The 13221-nt window shown below is 41.7% G+C and overlaps 1 protein-coding gene across 1 annotated transcript in view; it reads left to right on the forward strand.

Annotated features, from left to right (window-relative positions):
- Positions 1-13221, forward strand: part of doc2b (double C2-like domains, beta) — a gene marked incomplete at both ends in the record, with an annotated part of 91355 nt that overhangs the window by 35334 nt on the left and 42800 nt on the right. Inside the window, one exon of the mRNA XM_080014396.1 lies at positions 7275-7354. Within this exon, the coding sequence (XP_079870522.1) occupies positions 7275-7354 (80 nt within the window). The remainder of the gene's footprint in view (positions 1-7274; positions 7355-13221) is intronic.

Here is a 13221-nt window from a genome sequence, read left to right on the forward strand (position 1 = left end):
GTTGCAGTCCATAGTAATTTGCATGTTTTCCAAGTGTTGGTTAGGAGACCCTAAATTGGCCCCTTGGTGTGAATGGTGTGTGAGTGACAATGTGTGTGACCCAGTGATGGACTGCCTGTCTCCTTGCCTAATAGTCATTGTCAGCCTGGATAGGTTTCCAGCCCCTGGTGACCCTGACCAGGTGTCTGTCCACAAGGGGCTAGTGAAGAAAATGGATGTATAGATGAAAGGATGTTTCCCCTCTATAACGGTGCTTGGACACAATCAATTTCTGTAACCATTTTCACAGCGAAGCAGTCATTTATGCCAGAGGCGAGATCCTGTTTTTGTGATCAACCGATGATGGGACTCTCTCCCTCTCTCTCATTCTCTACATAGAAGCTGTTAATGTTCCTCTTCAATCACAGTAATATCGTTTCCCATCGTCCCAATCTATTCTGAATATATTTGAACTATTTCAAGATAAATTTTCCGCACTATCGATGCACCGGTAGCAGCTGCACTTCCTCGCTCTCTCTTCTCTCTGACAGCAAGTTGACACACACACCGCTGCGGTGCCCACATACTGTAGCCCCGCCTCCTCTCACTCTCTCACTGTCTTCACTAGTCTCATTCATTTGTTGTGATGTTGGCTCATTAAAGATGGCAAGTGCAGAGCCTCCGCGACCGGCAACAGCAGGAGTGCTGAAAATACTTTGCATATGAGACAAAAGGCAAACCTAACTCTTTTTTTTTTTTCTCCTCCAGACAGCGTTGCACCATGTGTGCGTTCCCGCGGCGGTTTTCCTGTGTTTTTATTTTAGATCTATTTATTTTTGTGTGTTTCCTAGCTTGTATGAAACATTTTTTTTTTTTAAGACAAGACGGTTCTTTCCAGTTTCGGTTCAATAAGGAAACGGAGCGCACAGTGGAGCGTAGATCACGGGCGTCCCGATGCGTTCCGATTGCAGAAATCCGCTACCTTGTTGCCCATTCATGGTAAAAAAAAAAACACACGGCACATAAAAAGGGCGTCATGGACATAAAGGGGCCGTTGCTCGGGCACAATTTTTTTTTTTTTTTACAAAGTTTTGTTGTTCTATTACCTGTGGACATTTATTTAGTTGATACTTTTTTATTTAAAATAGGTACACTGCAGAGACAATACAGAGAATAACATCAATGTTAAATAATAATGTTAAATAATAATAATAATAATAATAATAATAATAATAATAATTAATAATGTTAATTTAAGTTCAACAATTTTGTGTCTCATTTGATATTATTATTTCATTTTTGTATATGATCAGATGCAAAAAAAAACGTTGCCATTGAAAAACCCATATCTGTTGACCACTAGTTGGTACCTACCAAAAGTGGTCAGTGGAAGGACAGCCGAAGAACCAGCGACAGGGTCATGGGCACCCATGGTCTCATTAAAGCGTGTGGGGAGTGAAGTCTAGCCTGTGTGGTCCGATCCCACAGAAGAGCTACTGTTGCACAAATTGGTGAAAAAGTTAATGTCGCTATGATAGAAAGGTGTCAGAACACGCAGTGCATCGCAGCTTGCTGTGTACGGGGCTGCGTAGCCGCAGACTGGTCAGAGTGCCCATGCTACCCCTGTCCAATGTTGAAAGCACCTACAATGGGCACATGAGCATCAGAACTGGACCATGGAGCAATGGAAGAAGGTGGCCTGGTCTGATGAATCACGTTTTCTTCTACATCATGTGGATGACTGGGGTAGGAGCGCGATCTGATCGAGCATCTGTGGGATGTGCTGGAACAACAAGCCAGATCCAAGGGGGCCCCACCTCGCAGCATCCAGGACTTAAAGGATCTGCTGCTAACGTCTTGGTGCCAGATACCACAGCTTCAGAGGTCTTGTGGAGTCCATGCCTCGATGGGTCACAGCTGTTTTGGGGACACGAGGGGGAGCTACACAATATTAGTGGTTATGAGTAGTGGTTTTAATGTTGTGGCTGATTGGTGTACATTTGTAAAAGACCCTAAAAAACTCTGATAATTTTCACCATTAATGACACAATTTCCAAGATCTACTATATATACCACCCATTGGAGCATTAACTGATTTCAACCGCGATTGCGCAATTTTGTGCACCTCCTCACTTAACGACAGACTTCCGTTCCTACAACCAGGTTCGCTAAGCGAATTGGTTGATTAGTGAGGACCCGTGTTATTTCACGGTAAGGGGGCGTGGCTATTGCGAACACTAGTGTAGTGAATACTGACAGACTGCAGGAACGAGACTGAGAACGGTGATGAGATGAGATGTATACAGTGTATATAGTATATACAGTGTATATAGTATATAAAGTATATATAGTGTATATAGTATATATAGTGTATATAGTGTACATAGTGTATGCAGTGTATATAGTATATGTAGTGTATATAGTATGTAAAGGGTGATGCGCGATGAGATGCTTGACGCTGAGACGCTGGGCTCGCAGTGTGTACGCCGTGCAGCTGTATTGTACGCAGCGCACAATTCAGACTGGTCAGAGAGCTGGTCATAAGTCCGAACGGTCGTTAAACAGGTAGGTCGTTAAGTGAGGAGTACCTGTATTAGGGATTGGGTAGATAGTAGTAAATGAAAGTGAAAGAGGACTGTTCTTTGGCGTTCCAGTTTTATTCATTAGCCTGTTTTCCAGGGACCTTACAGAAAATGTACATTTAAGGGTGCTTTAAAATGTCCTTTTTACCCCAAACTATTGGTTTGTGTGTGTGTGTGTGTGTGTGTGTGTGTGTGTGTGTGTGTGCATGTGCATGTGTATGTGTGTGTGTGTGTGTGTGTGTGTGTGTGTGTGTGTGTGTGTCCGTGTCCGTGTGTGCGTGTCGTGTGGTGGTAGCTCTTTGCCTTATCATTAAGGTTTTCCTCCCGTGATTATTGAAGCCCCCATTCCCATAAGTCGGTCTTTGAGGTGACCAACCGATCATCTTCCGTTGGAATCGATTCTTGTGGGCCTGGCCCCGAGGGCAGCCATGGAGGTCTGTGTTGTTTTTTTTCCCCCGTAGCCAAAGGATCGCAGTGGGTCGTGGTGACAGAGGTCATCAATCTTAAACAACCACCCCCCTTCCCCTTCTCTCGCCCGTCCCTGGAAGTCATGGTGCTGTGCTTTCTCACCTTCAAAACTGTCTCCTAAATAGCGCTGTGACGAGGAGAGCAGACATTTTACCCTCCCGGGCACTCCCACTGATCCAGAGTGTGCTTACTGTTCGAGCGAGCAGATGTGCAAAGAGATGTTGTTGTTGTTTTTTTAGCAGTAATCTTCTGTTTTGGACAATTTTATATATGAGCAGAACTTGTTCAAAACCAACATTTTAAACAGTTTTCATAATTTCTATGATTTCTTTAATTTCTTCACATTTTTTGGAATATAAGTAATTAAGCATTTTTTCTCCAGTACCTGTTTAGACAGGTTCTGCTCAGTGGAATTGTCTTAAAATAGGACATTGGCACGTGTAACTGTTTCTTCCAACTCACACAGCAGCTAATGGGCGGAGGGTATTTGCTGATAATGTGCTGTACTGGGCTATGTGCCCACTGTGCCCACTTCCTTGCCGGTTTCAGCCATTACCAGGTCTTATCTGGTTGGAAGCATTCCTGCTTTTTTTTTTTTTTTTCCAGAGTCTGGAACTATCAGACAGTGAAAGGGTACTTGTTATTCTCAAACAATTATGTTATTATTTATTTTTTGTTTGCTCTATTTTTATGAATATTTATAGTGAGAGTAGGTTTAATTTCCTCCGTCTCCAACATGGCAAAGGTTCATCCGTGGGAGCTATCTTGTATTTCCAGACTGTTCTACATCCTGAACTAAAAGTGGCTTTAACATTTTGTTTCTTTTAAAGGAACATAATTGTTCCTTTCAGGCAATAACTGGCAGTTTCCTTGATAAATAACATGTGAACATGTAAACAATGGTGTGTAGCTGTCAACAGAGGACTTCTCGTTGTGCCTTTGCTGCGCATATTCACCTGCCGTTGTTCTCTCCATGCGAAACTATCACACTACTCCACGATGGACTCATTTATTTTTGCTGAACTTTTTTCGGTTTATCTCAAAAATGTTTTACCAGAGGATAATATTTTATTCACATCTTGTCAATATTTTACATGCCAGTGTATTTACAGACAGCACAGTTTGGCCAATGCTCTCTGTGACATCTCCTGCTTAAATATAGGGCACATTGGGTAGAAGGAATTCTTGCTGATGAATGTATGATATATACTGTAAGGTCCATTTATCTGTGTTATGCTTTAGTTAAGGTTGTATTGTCATAACTGTTGTAATTTGTGTCAAGCTTGCCACCATTCACAAATATTCGACTGCAAAGTGAGTCTCTAGTTAGTATGCAAAAAGCTGTATTCGTTCTCCACCGAGTTCGCAGCAATTTAGTGTATTACTGGGGGATTTCTTTATGCTGGAGATCTGGGATTGAGATCAGTCATACAGTACAAGTAGCACAAAAAAAAAAAACAAACACAGACAATGTTCCTGCCATTTTCTTACATTCCATTGACATTGTCATTCCATTTTCTTCCAACTGAGTAAATTAGCTGTTAAAAAAAAACAACTCGGGAATAACATGAGAGAGAGTGATAGTTGAGGGGTTGCCTGTTTAGCCTTTTACTTTTTAAATTGGACATTTGGGTAAGAATGTAATTGCTTTTTCCAAATGTTTTTCGAGATGATTCCAGCAATACAGATCAGAAACGTGGTGAGGCTGCACCATATTGGGTGAATATTTGATTTTGAATGAGGGAGCTCAACGATGAAAACTTGACCAAGGAAGGCAATTTTCAACATGGCCAATGAAAAAAAAAAAAAAAAGCTAAACAACACAGTAAGCACAATAATGACATGCATCCGCACAAAACATCATCACCACAATGCTTGAGAACAACTTCTTCAGAATCATAGGACATTTTATAGCTCTGGTTAAAGTAATACATTGATTTTGGAAGAACAACTTGACTGCATGTTTTTTTTTGTTTTTTTACCTTAAATTAAGTCAATGATTTACCACTTGTTTTTACCCGAAGCCTTTGTGGCCGGGAGGCACACCCGGGGGCACACGGGGAGGCACACCCGGGGGCACACGGGGAGGCACACCCGGGGGCACACCGGGAGGCACACCCGGGGGCACACCGGGAGGCACACCCGGGGGCACCCACGGGATCGTTGCAAAGACTCGCCGTGAGTTCACAGTCTCCCTGAAGATCAAAGTTCAAAGTTCAAAGTTCAGATGCCTTTTACACCAGGTGCTTCTCCCCAAAAGGGCGTCTTATCCCAAACTCCGGGCTTTTACCTTAGCTTTTTCACCACTGATGCCTGGTGTTTACATAGTGTTGGGGGCGGGGCCAATGCTAAGTATGACCCATCTACGTGAGTGGGCCATGATTTAGCCCCGCACAAAAAATCCGGACCAGAAGAATGGTGAGAAACAGTTTAACGGTCTAACTGCACAATTCAGCACTTCACCGTTCGCAGCCATCTCACATGTTTTAATCAATAGTTTTCTAACATGTATAATGTGTTTAGAAACAAATCACTGAATTCACTTTACAGGGAGTAACCCATTGGGGGAAAATAATTAAATAAAAAAAAAAAAAAAAAGGAAGAAACCTTGAGAAGGGATCACAGAAGGAGGAGCCCCTTTTCCAGGACAGCCAGGCTGCAATGGATTACAAGTGGGCAACTTTAATAGCAGTATATGAGAAATGTACTAGGTAAAGGTAGAGATGTGGTCAGCATCAGAACGAGTCCAGGAAGGTTAGAGGCCCCACCCAGTCACCACTGATCAGCCTTCATATCTGCCTCGTACGGGAATGCTCCAGAACCTGCTGACTTGAATAAATCCCCCCCCCCCCCCCCGTCAAGTATGCACTGTATAAGCAGAGTGTATGGTGAACCTGTTGAATGAAGGGGAGGAAAGAATCCTGCTTTTTGTTATTGATGCTTTTCTAAGTGATAAATTATACAATCACTTAAAAAGGAACAAGGTCTTAGTTTGCATTTGTTGCATCTGCATCTTCGCCTCTTCTCATTCCCAAACAGCAAATTTAGGTCGATTGAAATGGCCATTGTTGATGAAAAATATATTTGCGTCTCACCTATGTTATTCTGCATTTTCTGGCAAGGGCATAACATGAGAGCATCCAATAATCGGGTCAGTCCTGTTTAATCGGATCTAAAACCTCATTATGTGATCCGGCGGCTATCGAGAAGGACAATAATTAAAAGCTAATTGCGCCGACGATTTGGGCTTCGGGGCTCCCCAAGACCTGTGATTTAATTGGGCCATGTCATTGTGTTTTCTGTGAGAAATGATCATCATCAGGACATTATTTCGTGGAATGAATAATCATTCGCTGAAGCCCGTTTGAAAGAGACTCCCTCCATTTAGATATCCTGCAAGGTGTTTGTACGAAAGGAAAGAAAGAGGTCTGATTTATGCACCTGCTTGGTTATTCAGCAGGAACGGTTCTGAAAACCTTTCATCAATATTTCAGAACGTCAAAATTCCCCTTAATAAATGTAAATTCTTTGATATAGGTTTTTCAGGGAGTGTTTTTCATAGACTGCGTCACTGAACTGTTCCGTAGTGGGTTGTACGACCATCCCCTGATGATAAAAGGTCCAACTCAAGCCGATACTGCAGTGTTTGTGAGCAGCTACTACTAAACTTGTCGTGATAAAAAGTAGAATATATACCCGAAGATATTAGATATTAGATATTAGATATTATTAGAGATTCGATATATGATGTTTTATAATGCCTACCCAAGATATTCCTCATGCATCCCTTGCTGAGTAGTTTTAGTCAAAAGCATCTCTAGAGACTATAGTCCAGTAACTAGTTACTCCAGTTACCGTCACAAATTTCAGTCCAAGTCCTGGGATCATTTTCCCGTGTTGATCCGTCACAGTGAGACTTTTTAAAATTTAAAAGTGACTTTATTGTATCAATATTTTGTTTATTTTTATTCAAGGTTTCATATTCATCAGGGGATAAGTGGATTCCTTCAACCTTATCTAAAGTGGGTAAACAGTGTGTTGATAGTATGCCAAAGGCCTTGAATAATAAAATCCTGTACTCACAATGAAGTGGTCCACCTCTGATCCACCCCTTTCGCGAGGCTGGCAACAGTCATGGATAGTGGTTAAAAATAAAAATAAAAATAAAAACTGTTGAAACGGCTTCTTGATCATCTTAATTCTCGCTCACCTCTCTCCTTTTTTCTTCTTTCGGACTCTCCGCAGCCACCCTGGGGACCTTGGACTTCAGCTTGCTCTACGACCAGGAAAACAACGCGCTGCACTGTACCATCAACAAAGCCAAGGTGAGCCGCCACCTCCGCCGCGTAGGAGGTTTAAACGACGGTGCGAAAAAAAAAAAAACCCTCTCAGAGTGCTGCGCTAACGGTTTATGCAGTTTGTTGGTTAGATTTTTACGATGTTAAAATCATGCAAAATGATCCGACTGCGAGAAAATGTTACATGATAAGAAAAAATTAAAGTAGAGATTAGTACATAAGACATTCCATCCTTAAGATAAAAACTCTGTCATATCTAATGTTATTTCTGACAGGACTTTGTACATGTCGGTTAAGAAGCTGACAATGAGGGGGAAAAAAAGAAAGTTCTGTGCCGCAGAATCACATGTGCTGCTCCTGGTAGTGTGCTGATGAGCAAGACACTAAATCCCCAGGCGTCTCTACATGGCAGCCCACTGCTCTTCAGCACATCAGATACTAGGATGGCTAAATGCAGAGAAATTGCAGATTTCCCCATTGTGGACTGATAAGGATGTATAACATTTTTTTTTGGATGCTTGACTTAATCCTCACCATTCTGAAAGCAAAAATCTCTTTCGTCATCGTACGAAGACAATATTTGACTGTTTTAAAAGGGGTTAGGATTAAGATACGTCTTATCAGAAAGATTTTTTTCCTGTTTTTTACAAATCTTCTCATTGTCAAGCTTTACCCCTCTCCATTGGCAGATAATTCTTTGGGTTTCAGGTATGTTTTCTTTTCTTCTTTTCTTTGTGGCGTCAATTGCTTATTTTCATAGTCTGTACATTCCCGCGCACGGGACAATCGAGGGGTTCTCTGAGCACTGAGTGAGAAACCTTCGCTCGCCCTCCCATGCGAAGCCATACTTTACTTTTCCAATCTATTCTCCCTGCATTTGAGCGTAAGCGTAGCCGGCGCATCAAGAGACACTGGCTTAAAAAAACAAAAACAATTCCCTTCTCTTTCTTCACGGCCGACATTTCATTTCCAATGCTCCTCAGCTCTAAGTTTCTCTCCGCATTTGTTTTCTTACGATTGACAAGGCCGCCTCGTTGAAAGACAAAAACAAAGCACATCTGCTTTCCAACTTTTCAAAACCATTTATAACTTCAACTTTTCGGGTCGCTCCAATGTTTCAGTAAAAAATGATACACGAAATGTGAACGATCCGTCTCTTCAACCTTATGATTAATACGGTTAAAAGGCAAAAAAAAAAAAAAAAATGTCAAAGAATGACGCCTGATATAGCGGTAATACAGTGGTACCTCGACTAACGACTGTAATTCGTTCTATAAGAACGGTCGTATGTTAAAACAGTCGTCTGTCGAAGCAATTTTTCCCACATAAATTTTGAAATCATGAAGGGTGAAAATAAACAAAATACACAGCACAAAACACATTAAATATGAAAAAAATATCGATAAGCCACGACTACGTGCATACACCATGTAGGTCGCCCGCTGACTGACCGCTGACTGACTGCTGACTGACCTCTGACTGACCGCTGACTGACTGCTGACTGGCCGCCGACGCGCCAACTGCAAATTTCCACGGTCGTATCTTGGAGCAGTCGGTCACAAGTCGATACAAATTTTCGCGACTATCGCTACTCGTATCTTGGATTAGTCGTAAGTACATGCAGTCGTAAGTCGAGGTACCACTGTACTGCCAACAATTCAAAATGTCGCGTTAATCTACCTTTTTTACTAACTCTTCCCCATGTTCACTGGCGACTGTTGCCAACATTAGCACTCCAAACAGAGACCCGCAGCTATCTGATCCCTTCCTCTAAACTAGGTCTGTTTTGAAATAATTCAGTGGCTAAATTGGTTGCTCTGACAAGCTTGGCCGTCGTCAGTGGCCATAACTGCCTATCTGTCTAACCGGATGGATGTTACGGAGGCGTGCGGGCATCAGAGAGAAGCCAGACTTGGCATGAGGGCGGCTGTGGTGTGTGTGCACCAGGCGCTTGATTGATGGCAGCTGCTTGCAGCGCCGCTAGACTCCTGGACCTACACCAGGGCCTAAACCGACGGGAACGCTCGTCTTTTGTAGAACTATAAACCCATACCCCCCCCCCCCCCCCTTCCGCCAAAAACCCGTCGCTCTTTCAGTTTTTGATTTCATTCAAAATGTAAAGCAGGGCAAAGCAAGTGTTGACCGGCCAGTGAATTTGCCTTGTTTCTCCACTTCAAATAGGCAGAAAATGAAAGCCTATAGATCCCATTTCCTTGAAAAGATGTTGCTCCTGGAGGGAAAGGGGAAACACACGGATACCCGCACAGATGCAGACGCCTTCATGCCGAAGTCTGTGGTGGGAGACAGAGTCTTTCACTTTGTGTATTATCTTAAATGTACAGTGTATACATACATTATCAGTGTTTTCTATGAAAAGCAAACAAAAACAATCTTCGTAAACAACGTCTTGACCCTTCGGGGTCGACTCAATTGTGTTTTTGAATAAAAATAATATTGTTTTTGTATTGACGCGTTTTTTGCTTTGTTTCTATTTCTTTTTTCGAGCTAAATTTCGGTTTTCAAAGGTCACAACAGCCAGATTGTGCAGCAAGAATGCAAGGTGACGGTTCTTAGTTTCGAAACTTCAAACAGGAACTCATTGCGGGAATCACGTATAATTTCCCTTTGTGGCTTGCTTTCAACACTGATATTTTCCAACTTTATAAGCTTTTGCCCATTAGCGCTTATCAACAGAACTTGAAAAAGGATTTTCAATTAATTCATGTTGACCCAGACTTACTCCAACTCCGAGAGAGAAAACGTTTGCCATGGATTACAGGGAGCTGGGAGGATTCTTAATGAACAATTTAAGAGATCGGTGAAACTCCGCGACTAATTTTACGGGTCCAAAACAACTTTTACTGATGCGGTTATTCCTTATCTAGCCTGTTGTTTCCTGGCTAATATCACTCCATTCAGCTCCGCCATCGTCCCGAAGATTGAATTAAACCCGGCGGGGAAAGAATAAAAGCTCATCATAGCTCAGATGACAGGATTTAGTCAATTAAGTTCCTTCAAAATTGCTACTAATGGAATTAAGACGGGGGAACCATGCATTGTCAATGTTCAAAGGGGCCGAGATCTCCATGTGACACGACGGCAGCTCCTTTATGAGTTACGGTTCTCGTATATCGTGATTCGTAGTGACAACTAGATGAACCTGTTGAAAATGGTAGCATCTCCACCTCGACTCTCCATTTCCACATCTATACACTTCCATGAGCTGTATTTGCTCTGTTGGCTGCAGCATCCGGCCTGGGGGTGAACGTGGTGACTCAAACACGCACGAGCGACGCGGTTTTAAAGTCACAGCAAAACACGTGCTCGACGTCTCTCTCCTAGGGCTGGTGGCCACGAAAAGCATCTTGAAGGTGTGTCAGGCAGCAGATACAGAATGAAGACGAGTACATGAACTGTGACGAGGACACAATGTGACTGCGACTTGTTACTGCAGCTATGTTACCGCGGGTTAGCATTATTATTATGATCAATCACGTCGTTCATTTCATTTCACACACTTGCGCTCTTCTGTGCCATTCCTGCTGCTGCAATACCTCAATTTCACCCCATGGATTACTTCAGTCTTGTTTTATCTGACCTTGTCTTATCGCATAGACAGCACTAACGCAGCAGGAGATACCAATGGTGAAGGGAAGGAACACTGGGGTGGTTGTGGTTTTGAAAGAGTTTCATTATTCCATATGTGCTTAAATTTACTGCGCCTGTCAAAAAGAATAAAACAATTCTCGCCACAACACATGATGTAGTTTAAAAAACACTTCAAGCTTAGTCAATTCCTGTGCTGTGCACTTCTTCTCTGCATGCTGCAATTAAATGGCAATCAACGGAGTTTTAGGGTGCATTTAATTTGCATTGTTGTTTCTCTTTATAATCATAGCCTTATAATTACATAAAAGATAATTTAAACAAATTGACTTTTAATCAGCGTTGGAAAAGCCCAAACGAGGCCCTTCATTTAACTTTAGACCATTTGGGTTTGCATATTCTAAGTGCTGTTTTTTTTATTTTACGATGAGAGTCAGTACATAAAATAATCCTGCCTCGCGGGAGGTAATATGGTGTACATATTACGGACACCAGGGAGTTCCAACGGTAGTGGGCACCAGAGTTTCCGTTATCCTGTAGTTGCCGGTTTTTTGACTGACAAAATCTGTTGTCAGGCATATTTAGATCTCGCTTAAAATGTCTGGTGAAAAATAATTCCCTCTAAGCACACTTTGAATTAGTTCTGGGCGATAAAACAATAAGGATAATCATGGCCATATTTTTTTCCTTGATGTCAAAATAAAAATAAACGTGATCATTTTGTGGAAAAAAAATACGCAGATCTGTTCATCTGTGCGTTAGGGTTAGGGTTAGAAAGCCTTCCACCTCTAACCAATCACGTTTGTCAATATAGAAATTAGCCCTGCCCCCTCCCTCTTGGACAGGTTGCGCTTGTAAACACACACACACACACACACACAGCGGAGACAGAGCACAGTGCCTACAACTCCCAGAAGCCGAAAGATGAACAGGGACACATACATCCATAGTTCATTTTTATTTTTGTATTTATATTATTTATATTATTTATATATTTTTTGATATTTAAGTTCCGACCCAAAGCAGACGGACAACACCACAAACTTTATTATTTATTTTGACCTACTTGGCATATTTATTTGGTTTTGATTTTATCAAAATTGTGTTTTAAGTGAAATGTTAATTAAAGCGGCTGCACTTGTTACTTAATGTTCACGAACGGAAAGTATTTGATTTCAAGTAGTAATATGCTTTATTTTTTTAAATTTATTTTTAAAATAGCATTCACTGACGGCACTTAATTTGAATATTCTATAAAAAATATTGAACATCTACATCTACATGCCATGATTTCATTCTTTAAATAGCCTGCGTATGAATTGTTTTTAGGCTCAATAAGCACAGATGACATTTGACGGGAATCTCCCATTCGTCCCGGAAATTTAAATCCTCCAGGACACATGGACCAGCACCAGTTTTTTCTAACGTAAACTCTGGCGGGCACTGTGAGTTCTGCTGCCGTAGCTGCTGTGAAGACTCAAAGGTCTGCTGAAAGTCAAGGGAATGTAACAAGTGGCTTACACAAACACTGATAGTTATCGGCGCTGCCTTTGATCTAAGTGGTTTGCAGGGTGGTCTACCCCCGCCAACATCGTTTTGAATGAGAATTGTACTTGACAGAGAGCAGTTGTGTCTTACAGCCCAAGGGTGTGCCACTGCACCAGTCATCCCGTCGGCATTAACTTTTAAAGAATGGTTTTATTACAACTCTATTTATTTAACCAAAAATCAAGACATTTGTCTGAAAAGACAAACGTATACATCAAAAAAATTGGGTCAGTCTGGAACGGGAGCCCAGCCTCGCTGTCAGGAGAGAAAGCAAGAGAGGAGAAACCACCGCAGCTTTTAAAGACTCTTAATTACCTCAATTTCCTCTGCTAATTCATTCAATCTCCTGCAGCTGCATCCCCTTCCGGTTGCCGGTGCTGGCTCTCCCCACCTCCAGATGGCGCCAAAAACACTCCCCACTACCACAACAATATTTCTAATGTAGATTTACTAAATTGTAATTTAAGAAGTACCTACTTACGTGCTTACTCTCAAACAAGCGTACTCTTACGCAAACCCAAGAATCAAAGTAGGAACTTAAAAAACTCTAATGAATAATGAGAAGTTCAGAGAGGAATGCTTTTCAGTACAGTATATCCATCATATTTACGTTTCCCAATTACAACATCGTCCAACGTCTGCCGTTTCCAAATCTTTGCTCACATTATTATGCATTCATCATCTCTGAAAGGTGATGTCACATGTATAAACAATGCACATTTTTTCAAATAGCTTGTATT

The sequence above is a fragment of the Zeus faber genome (assembly GCF_960531495.2).
Source record: "Zeus faber genome assembly, chromosome: 14".
Classification (NCBI taxonomy): Eukaryota; Metazoa; Chordata; class Actinopteri; order Zeiformes; family Zeidae; genus Zeus; species Zeus faber.